Source organism: Lepidochelys olivacea, assembly GCF_965140295.1.
Source record: "Lepidochelys olivacea isolate rLepOli2 genome assembly, chromosome: 22".
In the NCBI taxonomy this organism is placed as follows: domain Eukaryota; kingdom Metazoa; phylum Chordata; order Testudines; family Cheloniidae; genus Lepidochelys; species Lepidochelys olivacea.
In genome coordinates, this window is record NC_140432.1 from 17,630,755 (window position 1) to 17,658,679 (window position 27,925).

The 27,925-nt window shown below is 44.2% G+C and overlaps 1 protein-coding gene across 2 annotated transcripts in view; it reads left to right on the forward strand.

Moving 5' to 3' along the window:
* The window catches only part of NCAM1 (neural cell adhesion molecule 1), a 254,026-nt gene that overhangs the window by 140,943 nt on the left and 85,158 nt on the right, over nucleotides 1-27,925 (forward strand). For both annotated transcript variants that reach the window (XM_084611639.1, XM_084611640.1), the window contains exons 2-3: nucleotides 24,995-25,069; nucleotides 26,736-26,954. In XM_084611639.1, the coding sequence (XP_084467765.1) occupies nucleotides 24,995-25,069; nucleotides 26,736-26,954 (294 nt within the window). The remainder of the gene's footprint in view (nucleotides 1-24,994; nucleotides 25,070-26,735; nucleotides 26,955-27,925) is intronic.

The following is a 27,925-nucleotide window of genomic DNA, read 5'->3' on the forward strand; positions in this document are numbered from 1 at the left end:
AATACATCAGTAACTTCCTTAAAATCCATGCAATCAAATAGCAAGCAGCAGAAGCAGAGTGGAAACTGCTTTAGGAGATGAAACTTGATTTTGGTTAATTTAGGCATTTAATACTTATATCTTTCTAGAGTATAAGGAATTCAGTAGCTGGTGCCTTCAGCTAAAGTGGAAAATCCTAACAAACTAATTAAACTCTGCATTGGAATATGATACAAGGAAAGGATGCCAAAAATGATGTATTTGAGCTGGTAGTCTATTCAGTTGCTACACCGGAGAAACCACTGCACCTTTCGGGTTGCAGGATTGTCCTTTTTTCTGCAGGCTTGTAAGTTGCAATTATATACAAGCATCCCTGGCATTTGACTGGTGCAACTTCAGTTTAAGATGTGTCTTTATTTATAGCATCTGTAAGTGCATGTCTTGCTTTTGAAGCAGGCTTTTGAAATGGAGACACTGTGATTTATGTTCTCCTAAAGGGACCTTGCCAAGTAATTTACATCTCAGTGCTTTAGAAAGCCTGATGTAGGGATTCTAATATGAGTAAGCATGTGCTCATGGATTTTTTTAATCATTTCAGTGGAAAGAGCATGAGAGAGATTTTGATATTGCAGTTTGTCAAACCCAAACCCAACAAGGTTAATGCCTAGGATTCTAAAAAGGATACTGAACATTTTATTTGCACTGTCCAAGTTACAGATAGAAAGCAACATCATAATGGTCAGAAAACCCATGATATTACTAAAACTTTTTTAGTTTAATAGATTCATAGAGTTTAAGGCCAGAAGAGACCATTAGATCATCAGGTCTGACCATGTATAACACAGGCCAGAAAATTTCATCCAGTTTCTCCTGCATTGAACCCAATAACGTGTTTGACTAGACCAGAAGGGCATCCAGTTTTGATTTCAAGACTTCATTCGATGAACGGCCCACCTCTTTCCTTGGTAGATTGTTCCAATGGCTAATCAGCCTCACTGTAAATTTTTTTTTTATTTTTATTTGACTATGAATTTGTCTGACTTTAATGTCCAGCCATTGGTTCTTGTTGTTCCTTTCTCCGCTAAATTAAAGAGCCCCTTAGTACTTGATATGTATCTGTACTGATCTCAGGTGGGTCAGTATTAGCAGCACAGGTGAGGGATATTTATAAAATAAAATGTGATTGTGCATCTGAGCGGGCTTCCTTTGTAATGCAAGCATCTTTATTTTCAGGGAATGCAAAAGATGATGGGCTAGTCCATAAAAAGTGCTTTTTCCTTCCTAGTGAGGGTCTCAACTGCAATTTAGGATGCACCAGAGATACAGAACACCACAGAAGGTACAAATTGTTCGTGAGACTGTCCATCTGTGTTGTTCTGTATCCCTGGTGCATCCTAAATGCTCACTGGCAACAGGGGCCATGGTGGCTGCACAAGGCATGTGGGAGTGGCCCTGGGCAATGATATACGTGTGTCACTCTACCCCATATTCTTCACAGTGATATGAAACGATTGACATAATGGTGAGGTATTTTATGCAAGATACATCCTATGAGGTGTCACTGGAAAAGTTAGGATTTGCTGAATATGATTATCCTATTTCTAGGCAGGTATCATTTTTATATTTGTGTGCATGTATCATTTTAAATATGTATCTGTCATAAATATAAAGGGAAGGGTAAACCCCTTTGAAATCCCTCCTGGCCAGGGGAAAGCTCCTCTCACCTGTAAAGGGTTAAGAAGCTAAAGGTAACCTCACTGGCACCTGACCAAAATGACCAATGAGGAGACAAGATACTTTCAAAAGCTGGGAGGAGGGAGAGAAACAAAGGGTCTGTGTCTGTCTGTAGTCGTCTTGGCCGGGGACAGAACAGGAATGGAGTCTTAGAACTTTTAGTAAGTAATCTAGCTAGGTATGTGTTAGATTATGATTTCTTTAAATGGCTGAGAAAAGAATTGTGCTGAATAGAATAACTATTTCTGTCTGTGTATCTTTTTTGTAACTTAAGGTTTTGCCTAGAGGGGTTCTCTATGTTTTTGAATCTAATTACCCTGTAAGATATCTACCATCCTGATTTTACAGGGGGGATTTCTTTATTTCTATTTACTTCTATTTTTATTAAAAGTCGTCTTGTAAGAAAACTGAATGCTTTTTCATTGTTCTCAGATCCAAGGGTTTGGGTCTGTAGTCACCTAGGCAAATTGGTGAGGCTTTTTACCAAACCTTGTCCAGGAAGTGGGGTGCAAGGTTTTGGGAAGTATTTTGGGGGGAAGGACGCGTCCAAACAGCTCTTCCCCAGTAACCAGTATTAATTTGGTGGTGGTAGCGGCCAGTCCAAGGATAACGGGGGTAATATTTTGTATCTTGGGGAAGTTTTGACCTAAGCTGGTAAAGATAAGCTTAGGAGGTTTTTCATGCAGGTCCCCACATCTGTACCCTAGAGTTCAGAGTGGGGGAGGAACCGTGACATGGTGGCAGCGGTGGGATTAACCTGAAATCATTTTGAGATCCAGTTGAGATTTTTTGAACTAGAAATACAGATTTTAAAAAGGAATTTTTAGGAAGTCCAGAAAGCAGCTTTGAAACTGAAAGCAGCTTGGTTTCTCTCTGCTTTGTGGCCAAGCAGAGACAAAAGGGGATTATCTTGTGAATTGCAGGTTTTCTTTGCCTGGAGGCAGGATACTTAACTCCTGCAGGGAAATTCAGTCTTCCAACCCAGAGGTTTTTTTTTTCTTTTCTTCCTAAAAGTAAATAGAAATAAAGAAATCCCCCCTGTAAAATCAGGATGGTAGATATCTTACAGGGTAATTAGATTCAAAAACATAGAGAACCCCTCTAGGCAAAACCTTAAGTTACAAAAAAGATACACAGACAGAAATAGTTATTCTATTCAGCACAATTCTTTTCTCAGCCATTTAAAGAAATCATAATCTAACACATACCTAGCTAGATTACTTACTAAAAGTTCTAAGACTCCATTCCTGTTCTGTCCCCGGCCAAGACGACTACAGACAGACACAGACCCTTTGTTTCTCTCCCTCCTCCCAGCTTTTGAAAGTATCTTGTCTCCTCATTGGTCATTTTGGTCAGGTGCCAGCGAGGTTACCTTTAGCTTCTTAACCCTTTACAGGTGAGAGGAGCTTTCCCCTGGCCAGGAGGGATTTCAAAGGGTTTACCCTTCCCTTTATATTTATGACAGTATCTGTATTTCAAATGTAATTACACATGGGTAACGCCCAGTAGACAAAATGTTTTCAGTCTAGATAGTGGGTGGGAAAGGGCCTATTTGGGGCAATGGGCCATTAGGAAAAAACAATAGGCCTTAGGAGAAGCTTATCTCCCAGATGGCGATGAGCCTTCCTGAGAACACTCCAAACAGCTGATGAGTAACAGCTACTCTGACTCTACAGGGACATACGATCAGACCACCTGGTGCAGGATTCCATCTTGGGATGTCAGTATTTTTCCTCACAGGCTGGTCTGGCAACCAAGCTTTGGAACAAATGTTTCCTGTCATATGCAAAAGCTATATAAGGCAGGGAGGGACTGGTGTTTTTCACTCCCCACACAAGAAGACTCCTGGAAACACCTGAGGAATAAAACCTGAACTTGGGGAAGTGCTGGTCTCAGGCTAAAGGGATTTCTAGCCTGTGAATGAAACACCTGGAGATTCCAAGCTGTAAAGCAAGTGGAGCTTGCCCCTTAAGAATCTGCAGCCTGCTTGTATCATCTCTTAGGGTGAGAATCTGCTAATTCATATCCAGTCTATTTAATATATTAAGCTTAGTTTGCATTTTTGGTTAGGTCATCTGCTTTGATTTGTTTATCACTTATAATCACTTAAAATCTATCTTCTGTAGTTAATAAACTTGTTTTTGCTTTATCTAAACCAGTGAGTTGGAGTGAAGTGTGTGGGAATCATAGCTCAAGGGCAAAGGCTGTTGCATATTCCTCTCCACATTGAGGGAGGGGCTGAACTTTATGATCTTACACTGTACAGGTCCCTGTGCAGCGCAAGATGGTACAATTTCGGGTTTATACTCCAGAGGGGGTGCACACCGGGGAGCTGGGAGTTTCCTTAGCTGTAGCCTTCCTATGCAGAGGCTGATCAGAGAGCCTGCATATAACTGCAGGTAGGTGTGTCCCTAGTGGTGTGTGGACTGGTGAAAGTGTAGGCTGGAGGGCTTTTCAGGTTGTCACAGCAATACAGTGTGAAAGGTAGCACAGGCTGGTGGATCAGGAGGCTCAGTGGTACCCCAGTTCCTGGTGGCACCCTGGGGGGAACCAGTCACAGTACTTTCAGTGGGCAAAGTTAGTACTTTGGCTCCACTGTAACCTACACTGGGATGTTCAGATCTCTGACACCGTGCTTGGGGAAAGAAGTACAGTTTTGTGGGATGAGGTATACCCGGGATAGACCTGATTTCAATGCTGGGAGCACTTTTATAAGTCGTTAAATGGGACTCTATTTTCAGTCAGAATGAAAAGCTTGTTAGTTATTTTGCTGCTGTTTGTTACGTGCCCACAGTCTGCCACTCGGAAGCATTTCACAATGCAGCAGATTGAAATTATCTGCAAGTGAGCATAAAGCGACAGCTTGGAAGAGGAGATACTGGTGCTCATGGTACATGTGATCATTAGGGCATCATGTTGTCGGAGACCTGTGGGACCCATCTGTAGTACTGAGCTCTAATAGATCCTTCAGACTCCATAACTCCTGGGGAAGGGATAGAAAAAAGGGATTAAAAAGCCCTATTGAGTGGCAATATCTTCAAACTTTAATATCCCTTCATGCTCTGGAAACCGCCTCCATGCTTTAAATTAGGCTTCATTAATACCACTGCCCCAGAGTATGTGATCTCCTTTTTATGCTCATGTACAGAACCCACTTGCACAATGATGGGAATTAAGATCCCAAGGAAGCTCCTGTAGTGACTAGATCATATAGGCATATATGCAGGTATGAATATTTGAAACCCCCTTTCTGATCAGTGCTGCTTTCATGCAGTGATATTGGTGGGCAGTAAGATCTCAGTGGTACTGACTGGAGACGTTCCGAAACAGATGCTGTGGGGTTATCTCCCCTCCCCCCCAGCCCTTTGTTGTTGGCAACTGGAATATGCTTGGAACATATCGCTGTGAAATAAACTCCACATCAGCCCCAAGCTGATAAACAGATGTAATGATCAATGTTTAAACACAAACCTAAGGTGTTACAACATTAGTTTCCCTTTGGCCCACTTGGTCTCCAGTGGAAGGCAGATTCTGAACAAATACAGTGGGAAGTTTCCAGGTCTTGCAATGGTTTCATGGGATCAGTTGAGCCAAGTGCAGAGATGATCCTCATTGCTAGTGAGAAAAGGTGCTGGGGTCTATTTTTCTCATTAAGCTAGCCTTCTGGTTTGAGGGGACATTATTTTTATAGAATTATAGGAAAGCTTGTTGAAAATTATTCAGATTAGCTAACGGGGCTTTTGTGTTTCTGGGTCTCTGTTGTGTGTGAGAATGAGTTTATGATGTTTCCTCTTTGGTAGTTTGGGACTAGGCCAATTCCAAATGACTAGCCTGGTGGATGTTTTCCAGTTGTTTTCGTTATACCACAATGGACATAATATTAATCTCTCAGTCTGTTGTGGGAGAAGCAATCAGTCGGTGGCGTTGCTGCACTTTCTCTTTTGAATGGCTGCCGAGGAATTATAGTGCTGAAGATTGTTGCAGATGTAGCCTTATGCCAATCTCCTAATGTCTGTAAACTGTGCCCCTGAGAGGTCTGCACCGCCCAAGGAATGTTCTGTTCCTTATCTCCTTTATTTGCTTTGTTCTCTCAAAACAATGGAGCAATTTACATGATTTGTACCCACTTTGCATTACTTAGGCCTTTCCAGCACGGTGTATCATTCAGGTAGGTCTTTAGAAAAGGTAATTCTTTTACGTTTTGTATTGCCTTTGAGTTATTAATAGTGCAGACAGTTATGCATCTGGTTTAATCCCCTCGTCCGTATATGTAATATGTACTGGGAATGAGAATTGTGGCCTAGTGGCCAGAACACAGTACTGGGAAGTCCTGTGTGTTCTAGGCCCTGCTCTGATGCTGACTATTTGTGGCCTTGGTCAAGTCACTTAAATGCTTTAGTGGTAACACCTAGGGCTGGTCTACACAGAAAAGTTGCATTGGCATAGCTACGTCTCAGGAGTGTGAAAAATCCACACCCCTGAAAGACAATCAAACTGACCTAACCCCTGGTGTAGGCAGTGCTAGGCTGACAGAGGAATTCTTCTGTCAACCTAGCTACCACAGCTCAGGGAGATGAATTATCTACGGTGATTGGGAGAACCCCTCCTATTGCTGTAATAAATATCTACGATGTGCCGCTGGAGCATTTTAAATGGAGGCCTAGACCTGCATGTCCTGCAGGCAAGATTGGTAGTGTCCTGGGAAGAACTAGCCTAGGACAGGGCACTGGTAGATACTGGTTGAAACTGGGAAAATAAAATTATTATTAGACTAATGCAAATGAAAATTAGTAAAAATTATTTAGCAATTAGATAATTTAATTATTTTCATTAAGGGAAATACAATAAAACAAAAAAGAGCTTCAACCTAAAGCTGTGTGCTTTGTGTGCTTTGCCTTGCCAAACAGAAGCTTCTGAATTTGGGAAGTCGTCCTTTGTTTAGCAATGAAAATTACATATTTTTTAGCGCAAACAGATGTCTGAATCTCAGAATTCACCATTTCTGTTTCTGAGGTAAACTGCCAAACTGTCCAGTCCAGTACTTTGTCCCTTGGTGTGGCTGGCTGGAGTGCAGCTGCTGTAACTGAATTCAGTGAGTGCAGTGAAGCAAGTCAAAATATTTCAGCATGAGCAAAGACGGAAGACCAGCTGATCCAATTCATGGCTATGTTGAGAAAATTCACAAAGATGGCACAGAGTGTCTTAAATGCAGAAATTGCAAAGAAAAAGGGGGTGGGAAGGCAGACCATATGAAGAAACATTTTGCAAAATGCAGTGGAAAAAACAGACACTTCGGCTAAATGTATCTGGTTATTAGTATCAGTCTCTGAGGACAAAGATACTGGTAGTGCTGATTTGCCATTGCCAAGTAAATCAGAAGAAAGACAAATCCAGGACAGCAAGGAGGAAGTGTCATGGTTTTTCAACCACACGTGAATATGTTTGTAACAAAAACAATGCTAGAACGGAAACAAATGATAGACTTGAACATTTGCAGATTTTTTTTTATGGCTATAATATTCCCTTTTCTGTTATTGAGCATCCAACTTTTCCAAGCAACGATCAGTTGCATTAGGCCAGGCTACAAAGCACCCAGTCGAAAGCAAGTAGCAGGTGAACTGTTTGATTCTGTTACTGTTGGCTTGAGGATGGACGCATGCACCAAATTACACGGAAAAGCAGTTACATTAGTACAAGATGGCTGGAGTAATGTGCACAATGACCCAGAGACAGCTAACTATGTGCAGACAGGGAAAACTGTGGTTTATGTATCAGCAATTGATAAGAAGACTGGAAAGAAATGTTATGCTGGCAAAAGAAGCTAAAGCATTAGCAAAAGAACTGTATGGTTGTATTGTTAAGTATGAGAAATGATTTGGAACAAGATGATATTTTGGTTACGTGTGCATCAGATTGGCTAAATCTACTTGGAGAAGACCTTACATCAAGTGCTTTGATAATACACATAGATGTACACACACTTTTATAATCACCATCAGCCTGGATAAAAGACAGCCAAGGATGTGTAAAAACCCAAATCCCCGATGACATGTTGGAACTGTCAAATAACATGCCTGGAAACGTAAAAAATTGGCCACATTATCTCAGTATTGTGAGCAATCGCTAGCCAGAACTTGAAGATAGAGTGGTCAGTATAATTAATAACCAAGGGATTTACGGAGAGTTGAAGAACTTGATCAGTCAGTTGAAACCAGTTGCTGTGGCACTTGGCACACTCCAGAGGGACACATCAGCAATTGCTGTTGCATGAGAAGCATCGTTGAATCTATTGATAAATGAAGGTCTTGCACCATGCAAAGCAGACGTACAGAAGAGATTTCTTAAGGCCATTATTCTTGTCATATGTTGGCTAGCCTTCCTCATCCAAAATACATAGGAAAGAAATTATCAACTGAAGGAGAAATTGCAAGGCAGTGGTTGCTCAGCAAAAATCCTGACTTTCTGCCATATTTACATGCATTTAAAGTAGAAGGTCTATATCTAAAACAAATGTTTTAATCTATCATGGAAGAGGTCCCCTGTAACATAGTCACAAAATCTGAAGAAGACTCATATTCCATCTGATTTCATAGAACTGGTGGTGCAGTAAGATCAGTGTCAAAACTGAGGAATAGACTCAGTCTGTCCACTACATCAGAGTTGATTTTCTGTTATGGAATGCTCCAAGGCAAATGAATGTGGACTTGTCTACAACTCCGCCTGCTTCTGATTGCTTAATGGTTCATGCCTATAACACTGCATTATTGTCATTTTCATATAATCGAATGGCTGACTTTTGTTTCTATAATATTGGAAACTGGAATATGAGTCATGACATGTATAACTTCCTTGAGAAAATACCCAACCAAAGTAGGTGCAGTTCTAATGTTAGGCACTATAATTACATTTATTAGTATTACTCTTAATGCAGTTTTACTTTTTGTTTCTACAGCCCTAAATTAATCTCCAAATCTACTGCCTTATGTAACCACCATTTGAATGTATAACTAAAACTAAGTGTAATGTGCTGTTCAGTCATGAAACAGGGTATAAAATAGAAAATGCCTTAAATAGGGACTAACTAGTTTTTCCTGCTGTAGTAAACACCATGATTTTAGCTTGCAAAAACCACGTCTGGTGGCCTGCAGGGAATGAATAGGCCAAATGCCACTCTTGGTTACTTTGGATTTACTATGGTGTTACTCTTTTGCCTTCAGCTGAGTTCCTTCAGGTTTACATCATTGCAGAGGAGATCAGAATCAGGCCCACTGTTTGTAAAGTGCTGTCTGGTTAAGTATTGTTCCCAGTCCTAATATACTTCCGGGAGAATTGTCTCTGCCTACCAAAGTAGCCTCCTAGCCATTCAGAATTGCCCCAGCAATCTAAGAGCTGCCCTGAATACCTATCAGTAGCAAACCCACAGTGGCAGAAGAGGTTTGTCAGCTCTGAAGGGTTGGGGATGAGGTGGTGATCCCAGACAGTGAGATCTGCCTGAAATTTTGCATTTGCCCCAGGGATTACCTTGCTACTGTCTTTTTGCCACTTTAAACAGCTTGAATGCTTAAGCCTGTTGTGTGTGCTTCCTAAAACAGCCCTGGTTTCTTTAGTTCTGCAGACCTGCTGCTAATGACAGACTGAAATAAAAATCACCTTTAACTATGCAGCTTTGATTTGATTTTATACAAAGCTATTAACTCTTGCCACTTCAGGCTGTGTTTGAGATTAGCTGGATTAGTGGACTGGGAAAGAGGGGGGTAGAGGGGAGGACAATGCAAAATGGTTTTTCTGGATTGGTCTGAAAAACATAGCATCTGTATTTCATTTACATTTCTGCCACAAATGACCTGATGAGTGCAGTGATTATTCTCAGATACCTAAGATAAGGGATAAAGGATGATCAGCATTACTTATGATTTGAGGCGTTAAATAAGAACCTATTTGCATCTGTTATATTTGTCTGGATGCTGTTACTCTGGGGTGGTGAGGCCATGTAAGAATGTAGGTGGCTGTGACACTGAGAGTAGAATCAAGTCTGTATAGCTCAGCAGCTATGTGACTGCAGACAAGAAAACAGGCTGGAAAATTACACTGGCTTCAGTTCACCCAATGTGCTGCAGAATGATGCAAAAAAATAGGGATGGCTCCAAATGTCTCCTGCGCAAAATACATCCCGGCAGTAGAGGATATAATATCATCCACTAATTAGTCTGTCTAGTTTGCCTAATAAAAGGACAAGGGGCAGGCAGCGTCCGTGCTTATTTTGGTCTGTTGGTTGTTGGGTTTTTTGTGGAGGTTTAAAGGAGCTAATGGCCATGACTAAGAGTGGAGACGGGGGACTAAGAAGGTGGTTAGAAATATGTAGAAAAGTTTTGAAATCATGTTTTTAAAGTTGTTTCTCAGGGCAGATGTCTGGAAATTGGCAGGTCTTTTGACTGACTCATTTCTGGCCTTTTAAATCAGGTTGCATTTTGAGGGGTTGGAGATTAAAAATAATCAATACAAATAGCATTTGTGCCAATTCAGGTATTGGGAAAAGAAACAAAGGTATTTCACAATGAGTTTCTTTTCTAGCACTTTGGGCAAGAACACTTTCAACTAGTGAAATTCACTTACTTCCGCTCTGGTTCACACCTCCGTTACTGCAGTTTACATTGAAATCAGCGGAGTTCACCAGCTTAACACAGATGTACTGAAGTCTTTATTTAAGTCCTAGGAATGATCTTTGTAACCTGGGAGAAACAAAAACAAATAGAGTTTATTTGAAAGACTAATAGAGGAACCCCCCCCCCACTTGAGAAGCCTTTTATTTGAGATCTCTTCTTTTCCTTTCTTCCGCAGTGGTGGTTCATGCCCAGTATCTAAAATCTTCATTGGCTCTTGCTTGCAAATGGGCTTTGATTGATTTGCGACATAAAAGGACTTGTGTTCTGGTTTCGCACTAGCAAATGTGGCCATCACTACATCAGTCGGACCGCTGAGCGGTCCACGTTCAATCCTGACAACACAGAGGGACTCGATATAAAATCTTCCTGACTGAAGATGAACTGATTTGGCTGTCTTCAATATTTGGAAATTTACTGCACCTGAAAAGAAAGGAACAATCAGGTTGGCTAGGGCCCCCTCATAACTCTGCTAATGCACTTCTCCTAACTGGCAACACTCTGTGTTTAAGGTAGCCATGCCCTCCAACAATGAGCCTTGTTCTTGGCCCACAGAACCCCCTTCTCTTCCAGTCCCATGTGTCCCACAGCTCTAACAATAGTCTTCAGCCCTGACCTGCAGCATCCCTTCATGTGGCAGTCTTTGGCCTTTCTTGAACAACGTCTGTTACTGGTTCTTAATCGTGCAATGACTTTGTCGTGTGGACAGGTGTGTGCTCCAAGACAAGAGGCCCACCATGCAAACTCACTTGGGACTCAGACCAATTGAAATCACCTCTCCAGGCACTAAACTGGAGCTACAGCTTCGTCCTTTAGATGGAGCAAGGCCCATCGCCCCAAATGCAGCTGCCCCACTGTTTGGCCATTTGATTCATCAGACTTGTATTATATTTGCTTTTATCTATGTATTTGTTAGTGTGTTTGTTTACTTTGTTGCCACCATGTTGTTTCCAAGTAGTGCAGTTCATTTTCTTTTATTTACACACATGGACCCAACAGCTCCCACTGTGATGCTTTAAGGTTAATTTTTCAAAAGAGTTCAGCATCCAGTGTTCACCCAACATATCTGACCTCAGTTGTGGTGGCTAAGCACTGCTAAGAATCTGACCACGGCTGTTAGTTTGATTCTGAAGTTTGGAGGACGGGGCAGATTCTCAGCTCTTCCTTTCCAGTCCAAAGGAGAGTGGAAAGAGCAGTAATCATCCCTCTGATTTACAAGACCTGCCTTCAATGTCAGCCGATAATTCTCAGGGCCCAGGATAGTATAGACTGCTGTTCAGTGGATCTAACAAGGCCTTGGGGTTTGACCTTTCCTATAAATAGAGAGTATAGTGACACTAAATAGCTTGGGATCTGGGGTGTGTATAATACGCATGACTGTCGGAATCCGTTCAGTGAAATGTTATAGAATATATTGACTTTCTCAGAGCTCATGTGGGGCAGTGCTGGAGAGACAAAGCTTGGACAATTGACAGGCACTGTTAAATATATCTGGTTTATTTCTTCTTTCAAATTTGTAAATAAAATCAACCCGCTGCGGGCCTGGCCTGTAGTTCTCAGTGTGACTTCAGCACCTCTGAAAAATCCAGCCCCTATTACCACAGCATGTGAGCTATGTTCCCCAATGTATTTATTCTCACAACACCCCTGTGAGATAAGATAGCACTGTTATCCCCAGTTTACAGAGGAGGAACTGAGGCACAGAGAGGCTCAGTGATTTGCCCAAGGTCACATTGCAGGTCTGTGGTGGAGCAAGGAATCGGACTCAGCTCTCCCAGGCTAGCACCCTAATCTCTGGATTAGCCATCTTTTCAAATTAGGCCCTTCCTTTATGTCGGGTATATATTTAAAAAATACAAAATGAGTCTGCTCACCAGTGTTATCACTTTCATGTTCTGTACAGCTCTGTATCTTCATTCAGAAACATATGCTGTAGATCAGGGTCTGGCTCCTACCCTGGCAAAAAAAAAGACCGTCCGGCTTGACAAAAGATATGTCTACATCTTGAGGATGAGGTTTGTACAGGTCTCTTTGCAATAGGAGCTGCTCAAGTATAAAAGAAAGCCCTGTCTTGCCTTGGCACTGCTGTGTCACTTCAGATTGCGAGACCCAACAGTTTGTGTGATATGTACCTTCAGATGAAAGTCATATTTATGAACTGAGAAATTGAGTCTCTAATGAAATAATACTGTAGCAAGGGTGGACAAAACAATTGGGGGACAGGAATGAGAGATGCCTACCAAGTGACCTTATGTGAATTTAGCAGCCTAAATTATAAGGACTTTGTGGCAAATGAATAGCTAGTTTCTACGAATGTTTCTAACAGTGTTCATGACTGAGTGCAATGGCATTTAGATGGTTATAGGAAACCCAGTGTCCCCAAACCTACACCAGTCACATATTTAATGGGAGGCTGCTCTCTTGAGTACTTTATTATCAGCCTCTGATCAAGGGTTGAATGTAGTAATGGTTCCTAATTTCTATCAAGGCTTGTTAGCAGGGTCACACTAATTGTGCTTGAGAGTGTTCCCGCAGACCCCATAGCAGTTTGAGGGAATCAGTGCATACACTTAGTCGCACCAGTGTATTTTTAGAGTTTTATGTAATGTTGAGATTATGTGAAGGGCTTAATTTTCAAGAATTGTCTTGGCATGTCGGGTGCCTATGTTAGGTGTCATCCCAGAGCATGCCCCTTTGTGACACAGAGGAAGGCCCTCAGGCATACTGTCCTCAGCTTCCTTCTGCTTCTTTCAAGTGAGTTGTTTTCAGTACAAAGTACTTAAATTAACAGTCCCCTTTTGGGGTCCAGTTTACTTTAGTTTTTGTACATATGCTGTTTTCTTTGACCCCTCAGGCCCAAACTTTTCCCCTCAGGAAAGGGATTCCACAGCTATTCTTCCACAGTGGCTCAAACCAGCTTAGAATAATAGAATCATAAAAGATTAGAAAAGGAGTACTTGTGGCACCTTAGAGACTAACCAATTTATTTGAGCATGAGCTCATGCTCAAATAAATTGGTTAGTCACTAAGGTGCCACAAGTACTCCTTTTCTTTTTGCGAATACAGACTAACACGGCTGTTACTCTGAAACCTGTCATAAAAGATTAGGGTTGGAAGAGACCTCAGGACGTCATCTAGTCCAACCCCTTGCTCAAAGCAGGGCCAACCCCAACTAAATCATCCAAGCCAGGGCTTTGTCAAGCCGGGCCTTAAAAACAGGTAAGGATGGAGATTCCATCACCTCCCTAGGTAACCCATTCCAGTGCTTCACCACCCTCCTAGTGAAATAGTGTTTCCTAATATCCAACCTAGACCTCCCCCACTGCAACTTGAGACCATTGCTCCTTGTTCTGTCATCTGCCACCACTGAGAACGGCCGAGCTCCATCCTCTTTGGAACCCCCTTCAGGTAGCTGAAGGCTGCTATCAAATCCCCTCTTACTCGTCTCTTCTGCAGACTAAATAAGCCCAGTTCCCTCAGCCTCTCCTCATAAGTCATGTGTCCCAACCCCCTAATCATTTTCATTGCCCTCTGCTGGACTCTTTCCAATTTGTCCACATCCTTTCTGTAGTGAGGGCCCCAAAACTGGATGCAATACTCCAGGTGTGGCCTCACCAGTGCCAAATAGAAGGGAATAATCACTTTCCTCGATCTGCGGAAGGGAATAATCACTTTCCTCGATCTGCTGGTGTCATAAATATAAAGGGAAGGGTAAACCCCTTTGAAATCCCTCCTGGCCAGGGGAAAGCTTCTCTCACCTGTAAAGGGTTAAGAAGCTAAAGGTAACCTCGCTGGCACCTGACCAAAATGACCAATGAGGAGACAAGATACTTTCAAAAGCTGGGAGGAGGGAGAGAAACAAAGGGTCTGTGTGTCTGTATATATGCTGGTCTTTACCGGGGATAGACCAGGAATGGAGTCTTAGAACTTTTAGTAAGTAATCTAGCTAGGTATGTGTTAGATTATGATTTCTTTAAATGGCTGAGAAAAGAATTGTGCTGAATAGAATAACTATTTCTGTCTGTGTATCTTTTTTGTAACTTAAAGTTTTGCCTAGAGGGGTTCTCTATGTTTTTTAATCTAATTACCCTGTAAGATATCTACCATCCTGATTTTACCGGGGGGATTTCTTTATTTCTATTTACTTCTATTTTTATTAAAAGTCGTCTTGTAAGAAAACTGAATGCTTTTTCATTGTTCTCAGATCCAAGGGTTTGGGTCTGTAGTCACCTAGGCAAATTGGTGAGGCTTTTTACCAAACCTTGTCCAGGAAGTGGGGTGCAAGGTTTTGGGAAGTATTTTGGGGGGAAGGACGCGTCCAAACAGCTCTTCCCCAGTAACCAGTATTAGTTTGGTGGTGGTAGCGGCCAGTCCAAGGACAACGGGTGGAATATTTTGTACCTTGGGGAAGTTTTGACCTAAGCTGGTAAAGATAAGCTTAGGAGGTTTTTCATGCAGGTCCCCACATCTGTACCCTAGAGTTCAGAGTGGGGGAGGAACCTTGACAGCTGGCAATGCTCCTACTAATGCAGCCCAATATGGCAACAAGGGCACACTGTTGACTCAAATCCAGCTCCTTATCCACTGTAATCCCCAGGTCCTTTTCTGCAGAACTGCCGCTTAGCCAGTCGGTCCCCAGCCTGTAGCAGTGCATGGGATTCCTCCGTCCTAAATGCAGGACTCTGCACTTATCCTCATCCAATTTCTTTTGGCCCAATTCTCCAATTTGTCTAGGTCACTCTGGACCCTATCTCTACTCTCCAGCGTATCTGCCTCTTCCCCCAGTTTAGTGGTATCTGCGAACTTGCTGAGGGTGCAATTCTTCCCATCATCCAGATCATTAATGAAAATGTTGCACAAAACTGGCCCCACAGTCCATCAGTAGCCCCCCAGCTTCCACAGTCTATCAGTAGCCAGGTTCCATCCATGCTTCTTGGAGATCTCCTAGCTCTACAGAGGCTTCAGTTTTCATCTCCATCTCAGAAGGCCTGATTTTAGCATGACCTGCCTATGAAGTGACTTTATTTATTGACTTAATCAGAGGAGGTGAGTGAAAGTGTGTCACAGGTGGGTCAGGACCCATCACCCCTTAAGGGACCAATCATCCTGTGACAGTGCCCAACTTGAAATATCTGAAATGGACCGCTTGGAGGGGAAAGAAAAGATCTCACGGAAATGTTAGTTGGGTACCTGGGGTTGGTACAAACGAGTCAGAAGAGTGAAAATCCCATGTGACTTTGCTATTGCTATTCATATTTGGGAGCGTGGAAATGCAGATTTTTGGGTTGGATTTTCCCTCCCTCCTGCCCTCTGTCAGGTGAAGTTCCTGCCTCTTTGCCCTATGATGAGACCCCTCAGGGGCATTACTGAGTGGGGAGTTTATGTGGACAGTGGCATTTGAAGCAGTTTGCAATGGAAATGCCTGCTTGGGGGAAGGAAGTAGATGAGGAATAGTCCTCACTAGGACAGAAGACACATAATCCCCCCCTATATAGAACAGGCAGGGCAGCAGAGCAGAGGATAAAAGAAATTGAATGTGTTTCAGTGACTTTTATTTTCCATTATGGGGCTAGGCTAGGTGTATTCTGTACTCTCTCCCTGGTCCCTTACTACCAAAGCACCATCTGCACTGTAAGTTTTGTTGTCAAGCTGTCACTGCTTAATAGCAGCTCTCGATGAGACACTGACATTTTTAAAGGCCAGATCAACATGGCTGACAGCAAGGGTTCGTTTATAGGGATAATGCCAGCATTGTGCTGGGATATGGTAAATCAAATATAGAGGGAGCAGCTTCTTGCAAGTCATCACTTTCTCTCTCTGACAAAAGTCTTTGAGGTGCGGCTGCTTCAGCTTATCTCCCCATGCCGAAGGAAGCAGACACACACCAGATGGGAAATAAAGGCGGAGAAATGACTCTTCAAAGCAGGGAATGTGCAGATGGGGGCCCAGCAGTTGCATCTGGTCAGATTGGGACACAGTCAGAATCCCTGCATTAATGAAGCTTTGCAGGAAGGAAGATTTGATTCTGTATTTTCCATGAGTTCATAATGCACACAGGATGGCCGAAGGAGGGGGTGACATGTGCATGGAGGAGAGTTGTTTCATTAATGCAGAACCGTGCATGAAAATTAAGCTTCCTCCCTTCCCTTCTGCAGTGTGACAGATGGAACTGGAGAAAGAGGGTTCAGGAGGAACTGAGTACGGTAGGTGGCACCAGAGGCTTGTGGGTGCAAGTTGGTGCCAGGAAGCTGCCTCTCAAACCAGAGAGCCTCACTGTGTCACACTGGCCTCGCAGCACGCTTAACAAAAATCTCTTACCTTCCCACTCTGCCTGCCTGTTGCAGCACTTCCTGCGAACGAATCACTGCCCATGGACACACATCGCTGTCCACAGAATCCATGGGGAATCAAACTTGAGTATTTGTGTGGCGTCGTGGACAGAGCCCTGGACTGAGGCTCAGGAGACCTGGATACTTTTTCCCAGCTCAGCCACTGGCCAGCTGGGAGAGCATGGGCAAGTCACAGCCCCTCCCTGTGCCTCAGTTTCCCCATCTGTAAAATGGTTGTATGGACCCTGCTAAGTGTGTGTGCCTTCTCAAGGTGTTGGTGTATTTGGGAAATATGTACAGAAGGACCTGCAAAGAGAAGCAACATCAGACATGGGCCCAAGGATAGGAATCGGCTTGGCTCTAGACATTCCCAAAACCTAGTGGTGGTTGACCACCATGCCCTTAGCCAGCGCTGTTGAAGGAATATTGCCACTGACTTCCATGGGAGGAGGATTGAGCTGTAGCTTTCTGATGACATCTACCTCTGATGTACTGTGGTGTAGAGGAGATGCCCCATGTTGATTTATTGTCTCGTTGCTCGCAGAGTGCAGATGCTCGCCGCGTGGAGCTGCACTGTGGGAGGGCAGGTTACTTTGCTGTAAGTGGGAGCTGCTGTCTTTGTAGTGATTCAGCAGTGATCACCTGCCAGGACTCACTGGCTCTTTCAGGCAGAGCAGACATCTGGTTAGCAGTTGGCTTTGGTTTTGCATGTTACCTGTGTGACTGGAAGGTCGATCTAGGATAAAAGGACCAAACTGCCATCTGGCAGGAGCTAATTCGTTGGTGTGTTGACTTGTTGCTGCTAGTCACCATTTGTGATTGTAAATTCAATTGTGAAGGGGCCTATAACTTTGTGTATGAAGGTTCTCCCCCCCGCCCCCCACCCCTTCTGGCATTAGTTTCAAACAGTGACATTGTTAATGATGCTGTTCTGGTGGCAAGGTAAATCAGGAGCATCAGACGCAGAAGCACCCAGCTCTGCAACCCCTCTCCTCCTTGTTCCTGTTGCAGCAGAGAGCAGAGCTGTCAGCAACATTGCCGCTAACACCGCCAGCCCCTGTCGCATGGGTCACTTGAACTCCTTGCTTGCTCCCTTTCCGTTGCTGGCAGGTGGAAGGATCGACATGCAAGTCAGGAAGCAACATGCTGTGTATGATGTGTTGGTGCTAGTGGATTCCTGTGCTCAGTCATTTTAATTTCAAGCAGCTTCGACCCCAAAGGGGGGATGTGCTTTGGAAGTGGATGCACTTTTAGCCCTCTGGGAGACTTTGTACAAACAGAAAAGGAGGACTTGTGGCACCTTAGAGACTAACCAATTTATTTGAGCATAAGCTACATCAGATGCAGCCGATGAAGTGAGCTGTAGCTCACGAAAGCTCATGCTCAAATAAATTGGTTAGTCTCTAAGGTGCCACAAGTCCTCCTTTTCTTTTTGCGAATACAGACTAACACGGCTGTTACTCTGAAACCTGTCTTTGTACACACAGTAACCGTGTCTTGCTGAGCAATTGAGGGGAGGGGTGTTAGTTGCTTTATCTCTGTTTCCCTGGGTGAGTTTCACAGTGATCAAAAATGTTGAGAAATGATTGTTTCTTACCCCGCTTTGTTCTTGTGCTCTGTTTCACATCTGTGTCACTCACAGGAGAGCTGCCAACTGTTCTGGGTAACTGAACTGAGACCAAATTGTAGGTAGAAAAAAATCTCTCCATATTTTAGGCAAAGGTGTGTTAGGAGAAAAAGAATGCCCTTCATTTCTAACGCATGGTATAGGGTGGGGACTTTTACTCACCTGGCTATTCAATGTTCATATAAGTCATATGGCAAAGTTAATCTGTGAACAGGTATTGATCTTGCATGGGCTTCCTATCTCTGGACAGATTTATACCCGGTGAAATCTCCATTGACGCCAGAGGGGTGGATTTGTTTAAATGTCTTTTACCAAGACGATTTTTCTTTCTTTATCGTCTGGCTTGGGGCGTGAGACGCCTTTTATGCAATAAGCACGAGGGGGATTTTCAGGCAAAATACTCATGTCAGGCTACAACCAGCCATCCTCTTTCTCCAGGTAGGGCAGTCTGTGTCTCTGTGTTGCTTAGAGTTGTCTCCATCTGACTGGCGGGGAGTGTCCTGCTCATACATCTGACTTCCTTATTGTGCTTTTTACCAACAACCCCTTTCTCTGCCTCCCTCATCCGCACCCAACAGGTGGGGAAAGAGTGGGGTGTGCAGCCTGTTGATGCTGATGCAGCATGAAGCAAATTGAAGAGCTCCTGCTTCAGAAAGTATTTTCAGCTGCTTTCCCAGGTACATCCCCTCCAAAACATGCCACCTGGCTGGGTAAGGAGGAGATGATGATGATTTACATTGCATTAACGTGTGGACGCTGCAGTCATGGGCCAGGCCCCCATTCTGCTAGGTGGTACAAAAACAACAAAAATGTTCTGCGTCCCAGAGAGCTTCAAGTCTAAGTATATGACGAGACAGAAACTCTGCATGCGAGCAAGTGTGACTCTCATCTGACATCACACTGCAGCTGCCATGGCACTGGGATTCCTCTTCTCTGTGGAGTGCTGCCTGAACAAGATACAGACAAGTTCTGGGGTTCTCCAGGACCCCAAAATACCCTGTCTCCATGTGGGTCTTGAGCGAACAATTTTCTTGGATCGTTAGAAGCCTGAATGAGCCCTGTGGGACGTTGCAGCAAGAGTCAAGTGACACTCCGCAGCCTGGGTAGGCAGCATGTGCAGCGTGATTAGGAATCATTTAACATTCAGCCACAATTTATGTATTAGAGGATGTAATTTGTAGAAACACTTAGCCAGAGCCTGAGAATTTGAGCCCTGATGCAGGAGCCTGTTCTTTCAGCTAAGGATATGTCAGAGGGTGATTGGCCCCTTTAAATGAAGCAGATCATAGAATCATAGGGTTAGATGGGACCGCAGGGGTCATCTACTCAAAGCCCCTGCCAAAATGCAGGATTTGTTGTGTCTAAACCATCCAAGGCAGATGGCTCCAGCCTCCTTTTGAAAACCACAAGTGAAGGAGCTTCCACAATCTCTCGAGGCCTCTGTTCCATTGTCCTACCGTTCTGACCGTTAGGAAGTTTTTTCCTGAAACTTAATCTAAATCTCCTATGCTGTAGTTTGAACCCATTGCCTCTTGTCTGTTCTCTGTGGCGAAAGAGAACAATTTTTTCCATCTTTTTTTGTGGCAGCCTTTCAAGTATCTAAAGACCGCTAGCATGTCCCCCCTTAATCTCCCCTTTTCTAAACTGAACATACCCAGTTCCTTCAGCCTTTGCTCGTATGGCTTGCATTCCATCCCTTCAATCATGTTTGTCGCTCACCTCTGGATCCTTTCCAGTTTCCTCTACATCCTTTCCATACATTGGTGATCACAATGGGACACACTACTCCAGCTGAGGCCTAACCAGCGCTGAGTAGAGCGGTATGGTATTATCACGTCCTGTGACTTGCATGCTATGCCTCTCTTAATACAACCTAAAACTGCATTTGCTGTTTTCTCCACAGCATCACATTGTTGCCTCATGTTGAGGTTGAGATCCACCACAACTCCCAGATCCTTCCCAGCAGTGCTGCTGCCAAGCCAGTTTTCCCCCAGTCTGTATTTTTGCATTTGGTTTCTCTTCCCTAAGTGTAGCACCTCACATTTGTCATTGTTGAATTTCATTTTGTTGTTTATAGTCTAGTTCTCCAATTTATTAAGATCCCTCTGAAGTTTAGCTCTACCCTCCAAACCCCCTAGCTTTGTGTCATCTGCAGACTTGATCAAACTTGCTCTCTATACCTACATCCAGGTCATTAATAAAGGTGTTAAACAGCACTGGATCCAGAACAGATGGAACCCCACTTGAGAGCTCCCTCCAATCCGACATTCCATTAATAGTTACTCTATGTTTTCAGTTGTTAACCAATTATGTGTCCACTTAATGGTGGTTCTGCGGAGCCCGTGTTTCTCCATCTTACTTATCAGAATGTCATGTGGGACTGTGTCAAAAGTCTTGCTGAAGACCAGGTATATTATGTCCACCACCTTCCCCCTTCATCCTCCAGGTATTTACAAATTGAATGTTTTATACATTGCTGTAGTAGCTTTCCAGGCATCGAACTCAGGCTGTCTGGTCTGTAGTTTCCTGGCTCCTCCTTTTCCCCCTTTTAAAAGATGGGCATTATGTTAGCCCTTCTCCAGTCTTCCAGGGCCTTTCCTGTCATCCATGAGCATGTAAATATTATTGCCGGTGGCTCCAAGATTTCCTCAGTTAGTTTCTTCAGTGTCCTGGTGTGAATAGCATCCCGCCCCACTGATTTGAATTCATTCAAATTGGTCAGAAGATCTCTGATGTCTTCTTTTCTTATCCTGATCTGCATCCCTTCCCCTTTATTGTCTGTGGTAACTTCGCTAGTTGTCTGGTCATATGCTTTTGTGAGAAGGCTGAAGCAAAGTAGGCATTGAGCAGCTCTGCCTTCCTATCATCTTCCATTACCAGCTCACCTGGAGTAGATGCTGTGGGATTTTAAGGACTACATGCACTGGGGTGACAAATGGACTATGTTTAAGGATTTTTGTTAAAAGCTTTGTACTGTGTTTTTATAATAAACTCCGTTGGCTTCAGTGGGATTTACATCTGAGTGAGCGAGGCCCTCTGCAGATAAAAAGTGAGAGCTAAGTGTTTGTAATGTTTGAAAATAGTCATCCACCTCCATTATTATTATTTTGTGGTTTTTATTTGGTTTCTTGCCCTTCTTTAGTCATTTGTTTGAACACTGGAACGATGACAAAGCTCCTGCATCTGTTCTGTATATTCAAAGAGCTCTGGGGCTTAATGCCTGTAGTCCAGTCATTGAGTAATTCAGCAGCACATGTCCTTTTCCTCGGTCGTGATAAGGAACGATGCTATTGATTTATGAGATACGGCGATTCCTTTGAGAGGAATGTTTTAAAGACTGAGAAAGAGCAGGCATCTGAGATGAATGTCTTCATGGTTTAACAGTAAAGTGAGCAGCCCCTGGGAAAAGGCCACAAATACTGTGGAACCAAAAGACTAAAGGTGACAGATAAAGCATTTGCAGTAGACGGGATGAGAAATGCTCTGGCAATGCAGGATGGAGAAAGAGCTCCATTTAGATGATTGTTTTCTGCAAACTAATGGCTGCGATTTAAAAATAACACACATTAGGTCTGGCCTCCTGAAATTCTTATTTGACCTGGTCTTGTTAGGCCAGGGAGCTGATGCAGCATCAGGCTCCATCTGGCAGAGAGCGAGTGTCCAATTATTTCTAATGCCTCATAACTTACACCATGAAGGAATGGTGCTCTGAGATGCAGGGTGCTGGAAGAAAGGGCATTTGTCTTCCGGGGTGTCGAGCACCAAGCACTGCTTGATTGGGGATGCAGAGGAAAGGGTGAGTTAGGATCTTTTCTTGTTTGTATGGTAGTGCTGCAAGAGTAACGCAAATCAGACAGAAGCCAGAAAATAAGCAGAAACTCGGAGCCTTGCTCAGATTATAGTGAGGTGCAGGACAGGGCAAGTTTGGGATGGGGGAATTAGCCGTGGCCCTGACTTTCCTCCATTGGTTGATTTGCATCTCAACCTTCGCCCTGCTGGACCCAAGCATGATTATTTCAGTAGATATTATTTCCCCTTTTTTGTTTTGGTTTGTTGACATTACTGATCAGTTGCTTCTCTTTGCTTTGTTAAATATTAATCCATTTTTTAAAAAAAAATCTGGATTTTCAGTCATAGGTACCTAAATGTAAGCTCCTAAATCTTTACTTAAGTGACCTGCTTTTCAAAAGTGCTGAGCACCCCGCAGCTCCAGATGCCTTCAATCAAAGCTGTTGGTTGCTTTTGAAAACCTGGCTTCTTGTTTAGATTTCTAAATACAATTTAGAAGCCAATCTTTAGGCTCCTGCCATTGTAAATTTTAGCCTGTGTTTCTGTTTCAGACTTTGCCTAGTCCAGAATAGCTATAGACTGAATATTTACCTAGGATTGTTTTATGTTGATTACCAAAGCCTTTGAACTTATTTCAGTGATACACAGAAATACACAGCAAATTCCTCACTCAGAGGTTCCTGAACACTTCTTAGTAAATTGTTAGCACTTGAGCCATACTAAGGATCCGTTGGTCCAGACAGTCCAATTCTAAATTTGGAGCCATCATTCAAAATCTGGAGACAAAATGGCATCCGAGATAGATTAAACTGATCAAACTGAAAACCTCTTATAAAGGCTCTAATAGTGGGCTTTAATTTAGTTTATAAAAACTTGCCTCCCCTCTCCTGATATCCTACCTCTTAGACTTGGGCCCATATATACTAGGAACCATTAAAACTCAGCCCCCGTATAAATGCATCATTGTAGCATCTTTGCATACTTTGACAATCCTGCAGTTGCTGCAGACTGACATGCCTTGAGTTTTTGATGGTGTCCCCCTCTGTCTGGTTCTGTTCTGAAGCAGAATGCTAATCCCCCTGTAAGCAGCCATAGCTGTGCTGCAGAGACATGGTGCTCTGGGTTTTGGTGGCCTGGGTTTCAAAGGGTAAGAACTCTTTTAATACCTTTGTACTTGCTTCACAGAGCAATGACCCACTGAGAAGGAGATATTCCATACATGATGCATGGTGTAAACTGCACAATGTCAGGAGGATTAATAGAACTAGGCTATTTAGTTCTCACTGCACTGGATCTAATAAACCTTTAGCCGTTTATTATGTCTGGCCTTTTGTACCTGCAGTTCTGTCTGGGAGTGAATTATATTAAGGTAATATGGTTGAGAGAAATTAGATTACACAGAAGTAAAATGGGCTGAATGCAAGAGCTAAAAGGGCAGCCTGTACTTTATTGAAAACAGGAAGGTGCGACAGTAACCTCCAGACAAGACATGTGAGTAAAGTGGAGTTTTCCAAGAGGAAGATTTAAAGGGCTGGAGCTCTGTAGTCCTAAGAACTGTTTTAATCTCTCACAGCCAAAGGGTCCTCAGTGTTCTCTCTGGACTCCTGATCCAGCCTGTTTACATTCATGCCTGGATTATTTTTAAGACAATTCTCTTTGGACTCAAAGGGCCAGATGCGCTGGTACTCTCCTCTGGCCGTGTTGCACTGCTCTGGTGACACAGAGCAGCCATTAACCTGGTTTAATGGGCCATTTAAATTGGGTTTATAGCTGCCAGGGCAATGCAAAGCAGCCAGAGCCTGCCAATGAGTCCAGTCCTAGATCATTCGGATAGTAACTGTGCTTCTGCAACACAAAGAGCAAAGACAATGCAAAAATGAAGAGGCCTAAATAGCCTTATGAGGCGTAAATGACTTGTCTCTGAATGCTGCTCTTCTTGTCACCGTGCTTGCTCCACTTCCAGTAGCTTTGCCCTATTTTGAGGAAGAGTGAATATTAGTAGCCTCTCAGGATAGGGACTGTCCTCTGTTGAGCTGCAAGCCCTCAACACAAGTCACGGGAACAATGTGTCATTGCTGTCTGCCAGTGCTCAACACATGATGCCTGCAAACTTTAAAGAAAAATAGTGGTGCTCAGAATCTCACACCCATATCTTGGACAGTGCAGTTGCTGTTTTGATGGACACAAGCACTGATACATGTGTGTTATGGCAATAATTCTCTATGCAAATGTGAGGCAAACACATGGCAGGGTGAGAGCAGCTGTGAAGCTAAGCAGCATACAAACCTTGAGTGTGTAGGGAAAGCACAGAGTCAGTATATACTTGAGCAGCTGAACAGCCTGAAGCATGTTACTTCGTTGCCAGACTCAAATTGGGATTCTCTTCTCCCACTGCCAGCTCTGTTCCTTTCTCTGCTTTCCCCTTTATGCACTGAACACCCTCCCATTTCAAGCCCACTAAGCCGCCACCTTCTTTTCATTGCAGCCTCTTCCTTCCACGATGCCTTCCGTGTGATGCAGTAACCACAAATAATAGGGTGCCCAAATGTGTGGTCTTATTACTGCACTCTCCAGTCCACCTCCAAGCATGACGTGCAGTCCATATCTTGGTGTACAACAGATCACCGGTAACGCAGCTCCTTCCATGCCTTTCTGTGTAGGCACAGGAAGAGGTGGAAGTGGCTCATATCGTTACAGGCTCTTTGAGATCCTTAGGGATGGAAGGCTGTGTATAATCAAACGCTGGCTGGGAGCGTTAGAACTGGAGTTAAGAGCCCTTGCCCTTCCATTGCTGAGCTGACAGAGTCCCAAGAGGCAGGACAGTTTTCTGCTGGATGACTCCAGTTGCCTAACTCCTGCTTTGCATTCTTTCCTAGTGTCTCTACAAGTGGATATTGTTCCAAGTCAAGTGGAGATCAGCGTAGGAGAATCCAAATTCTTCTTATGTCAAGGTGAGTGCTGTCGGCTGCTGCTGTCAGGATTTTCCAGCCATGTTTGTTGAGTCACTTTTGGGGAACCCACTCCACTCAGCCCCAGACATATTCACATGTACAGGGACATGCCATTTAATTCTCCATGTTGTTGTTGGGTTTTTGGTTTGTTTTTTTTTTTGTAATTCAAGCAGATCAAAAGCAATCGCAGGTATGATAGCAAAGGTGACAGATGTGGTTGGGCTGGGAGAGTAAAGACTCACTTCCTGGGGCTGAGAAGAGAAGGCAGCTCTTAGCAGGTTTTTGTAACAATAAAACAACCAAAAACGAGCCATCCCAGAACCCCGAAGAACCCAGAAGAGATGCCCCAGAAATGTGTTACATCACATCTCAGCATTGGTCTTTTTTGTTTTAGAAGTATTCGTATTAGGTCCGAGATTTTTCAAAATCATCTGGGGGATTCTGATACCCAATTTCCAAGAGCTTGAATGGGAGCTTGGATTCCAAGCCCCTTGGGCAGCTTTGAAAATCTCCACCTCAGCCCCCAAGGATTTTAATACCACAGGAATCCTGCATTTTTAATATCATCCTTCCTGCCACTTGCTCCAACCAGCTGGGTGAAAGAAGCATGCATCCCGTGTGGTACTGCACAATTACTGCAGCACACCGCATTTCAGCACACACACATGCTACTGGCTACAGGTTTCCCTGTAAAGCAACTGGCCTGGTTTGCCTGGGTGAATTGGTTGCCTGGGTGCAACACTGGTATGATAACAAATGATCCTAGGTCACCCCTAAACCAAAGCATGACACTGAGCAAACATTAAAACATGGCTTGGAGCCAAGTTCCAGTGGTGGAGTGTCTGACTTCCCCAAGCATTTCCTCGTTAGAGCAAGGGAGGAGGCTGTGGGACCTAGGCTAGTGCAGTGCAGTGTCATTTGTTAATGTATGTAAAGTGCTTTGAAGGCAAAAGTGTCCTCTGAGTAAGTGCTACTGTGATGACTCCACCTTGGTCTCAGCAAATGGGATTGGTTAAATTTCCTCTGACAGATTCCTCTGAACAAATAGCAAAGCCACATGGGAAAACCATGAAACGTGAGCTCCAAGAGATGGGTCCTTACAAGCTGCTTTGATATGCATCAGATGCAGTGGCAGGTTTAACTTGCTTGATGCGCTGGTGCAGCAATTTAACCAGCTTGGTTTGCAATGCAATGCCCCAGCACAACCTGCAAACAGGGATATTTATTGGAGCAGGAGGAGTGCTGTGTTTCCATGCTGAGCGGGATGGGGGAAGAAGACCGCAGGGATGTATATGAGGCCATTCCAAGCCTGAAATGGGCAGCTGCTCCTTTTGGCTTCATGGGGCAGCAGCTAATAGATGTCTTTCTGTGAGGGTGGGGAGCTGTCCCTGGTGGAGCCAGAACATGGTGTATAATGTGTGAGACACTGCTGGGATTAGCCCTCTGGCATCTGAGCTTGTCAACAAATCCAAGGGGGCTTAAACGTGCCCCCTCAGGTGGGGTGGGCACTCTCACAAACCCAGCTCAGTAAGCATGCCCCACGCTGCCCGGGCATCAGAAATCCTTTGCCTAGTCTGGGCTCTTTCCACAACCCTGCAGGTGATGGCCACCAGGGCCCTGGCTGGCTGAGAGGGAGCAGGTCCAATGTGCTTTGTTTCATTTCTAGTGACTGGGGAGGCCAAAGCCAAAGACATTTCCTGGTTCTCCCCCAACGGCGAGAAGCTGACGCCCAACCAGCAGCGCATCTCAGTGGTGCGGAACGATGACTTCTCCTCCACCCTCACCATTTACAGCGCCAACATCGATGATGCTGGCATCTACAAGTGTGTCGTCACCAGTGAGGAGGAGGGCGACTCCGAGGCCACCGTCAACGTGAAAATCTTCCGTAAGAACACGGCTTTGGGAGCCTGCTTTGGGGTCGGGCTCTTCTGAGGGGAGGCCAAGGGACTTGCTGGGGAGATGTGGCTCTTGTTAGTGAGGGGTGGCCAGGAAGGGGAGCCACCTCCCAAACAGACTGGGAAGTAGAAGGCTGTCAAAGTGGAGCCCATTCCTCCCTTAGCAGTGAGGGGAGTGTTGACTGTGAAGAAGGGTGGGGAGGGACATGAACAGGAGGCTGGAAAGTGGTGGGCAGCCTTGCCTGTGAGGAGACGCTCACCTGTGAGAAGCTAGGAGAAGGGCTGGTCTGTGAAGGATATGGGAAGAGGAGAGTTTGTCCCACAAAGGGAGATGGGACGGAGGTAGTCATGGTATTTGTCTGACTGACCCCCCCGCCCATCTCTGTTGTCAGAGTTACTGAGAGAAACAGATTTCAGAGTAACAGCCGTGTTAGTCTGTATTTGCAAAAAGAAAAGGAGTACTTGTGGCACCTTAGAGACTAACCAATTTATTTGAGCAAACATTGAAAAGCCATTCGTGGACAGTGTTTACATCACTGCCCAGGCCAGGCTGGCCTTTGTGTCTCAAGCTCGCCAGCTAGCAGTGGGCAACTTCCATATTTCCTCTCAGTTAACCCTGTGATTTGTCAGGTTGGCCTCAGAGCCACATTCCTCATTTGCTGCGCTTCCCCATCTAATTCATGTTCCTCCATCCAAACCAGACCCTCCTGGTGTCACCCACATGCTGTTAGCGGGGAGACTGAGAGCTCAGCCTGAGGGTTACTTCTGGTTGTGTGAATGGTCCCTGGCCCATACCGCTGTCAGGAGCCAAGCAAAGGGATCCACAGGCTAAGCTGAATAGTTCAGGGCCAGGAAGGCCATTCCTAACACACCCTTTGCTCAAGCCATTCAGCGACCCTGCATTGACCTGCTTAATGGTGTGCGACGGATAAAGCAAGGGGTTGATTGGCTTTGATGTCTG